The sequence below is a fragment of the Corythoichthys intestinalis genome, chromosome 9 (assembly GCF_030265065.1).
Source record: "Corythoichthys intestinalis isolate RoL2023-P3 chromosome 9, ASM3026506v1, whole genome shotgun sequence".
NCBI classification, from domain to species: Eukaryota; Metazoa; Chordata; class Actinopteri; order Syngnathiformes; family Syngnathidae; genus Corythoichthys; species Corythoichthys intestinalis.
The window spans coordinates 37540319-37541238 of NC_080403.1; the positions used below are offsets into that span (position 1 = coordinate 37540319).

Sequence of the window (920 nt, forward strand, 5' to 3'; positions counted from 1 at the left end):
CTGTCAATGTTCTCAGATTTGTCCTTAAACTTTATTATGATTCAACTCTTTTCATAGGTATAAGTCAGAAAAAGTAAAAACATGCTTGATCCTCGATGGCTTTAATGTGGAAGCTTGTGTCTGTTTTAACATTGCTGATGTTCCAATCCAAAAGTATTAGAAGTATTCATCACTAAACGAAGGTGGTGGCAGATATGATTTATGTCCAAATTTGCTTCTAGGTAAAATAAGACCAACTATGTGTGTATCTCGGCTGGCTTTAATGCTTGGACTGCTTCTATGTATTGGAGCTGAGCTGTCCAACAGCCAGCACTGGTCTCATGGATGGTATCCTGGAGGCAAGCGGGACCTGGACTCTTTTGCCACATCAGAGGTCAGATGCAGTGTATATAAATATGTATTTAACATATACTTTACCTATACTGTCTATCTTAACATAATATCACATTTTCAGATTTCAGAAGAGATTAAACTATGTGAGCGAGGTGAATGTAGTTACTTGAGACCACAAAGGAGGAGCGTTTTAAAGGAAATTCTTGTAAGTGGAAACAACCAGCTTCTTCGATTAAATGGATTTAATTTACAGAAAAGGAATATGATGCTTTTAATTATAAGTGTGATGTGCTGTGGTTGAACAAATGTCTCTCTTTACAGTTGGATATCTTAACCAGAGAACTCGAGAAGAGAAAGTAACTTTTCTACTTATGATGCTCCAGTCTGACTATTGTGTTCATTTTAACTTCAAATATGATTTAATTGATGCAATATCGGCTGTTGGCTTCATCAGAACGATGTTTTCCGTTCAGTGGTCATTTAAAGTGTTCAAAATGTTTGAAATACAGAGTGTAATCTTGATTTAGTTTTATTCTCTTCAATTTGTGTTTACAATCTAACTGCTGCATCACAAGAAATGATTAATT

At 35.3% G+C, this 920-nt stretch overlaps 1 protein-coding gene across 1 annotated transcript; it reads left to right on the top strand.

The window, feature by feature from the left end:
- The first annotated feature begins 238 nt into the window (after positions 1-238).
- Positions 239-693, top strand: gnrh2 (gonadotropin-releasing hormone 2). The gene is made up of 3 exons (XM_057846132.1): positions 239-373; positions 455-538; positions 655-693. The coding sequence occupies exons 1-3, from the start codon at positions 239-241 to the stop codon at positions 691-693; spliced, it is 258 nt and encodes an 85-aa protein (XP_057702115.1).
- Positions 694-920: the final 227 nt, after the last annotated feature.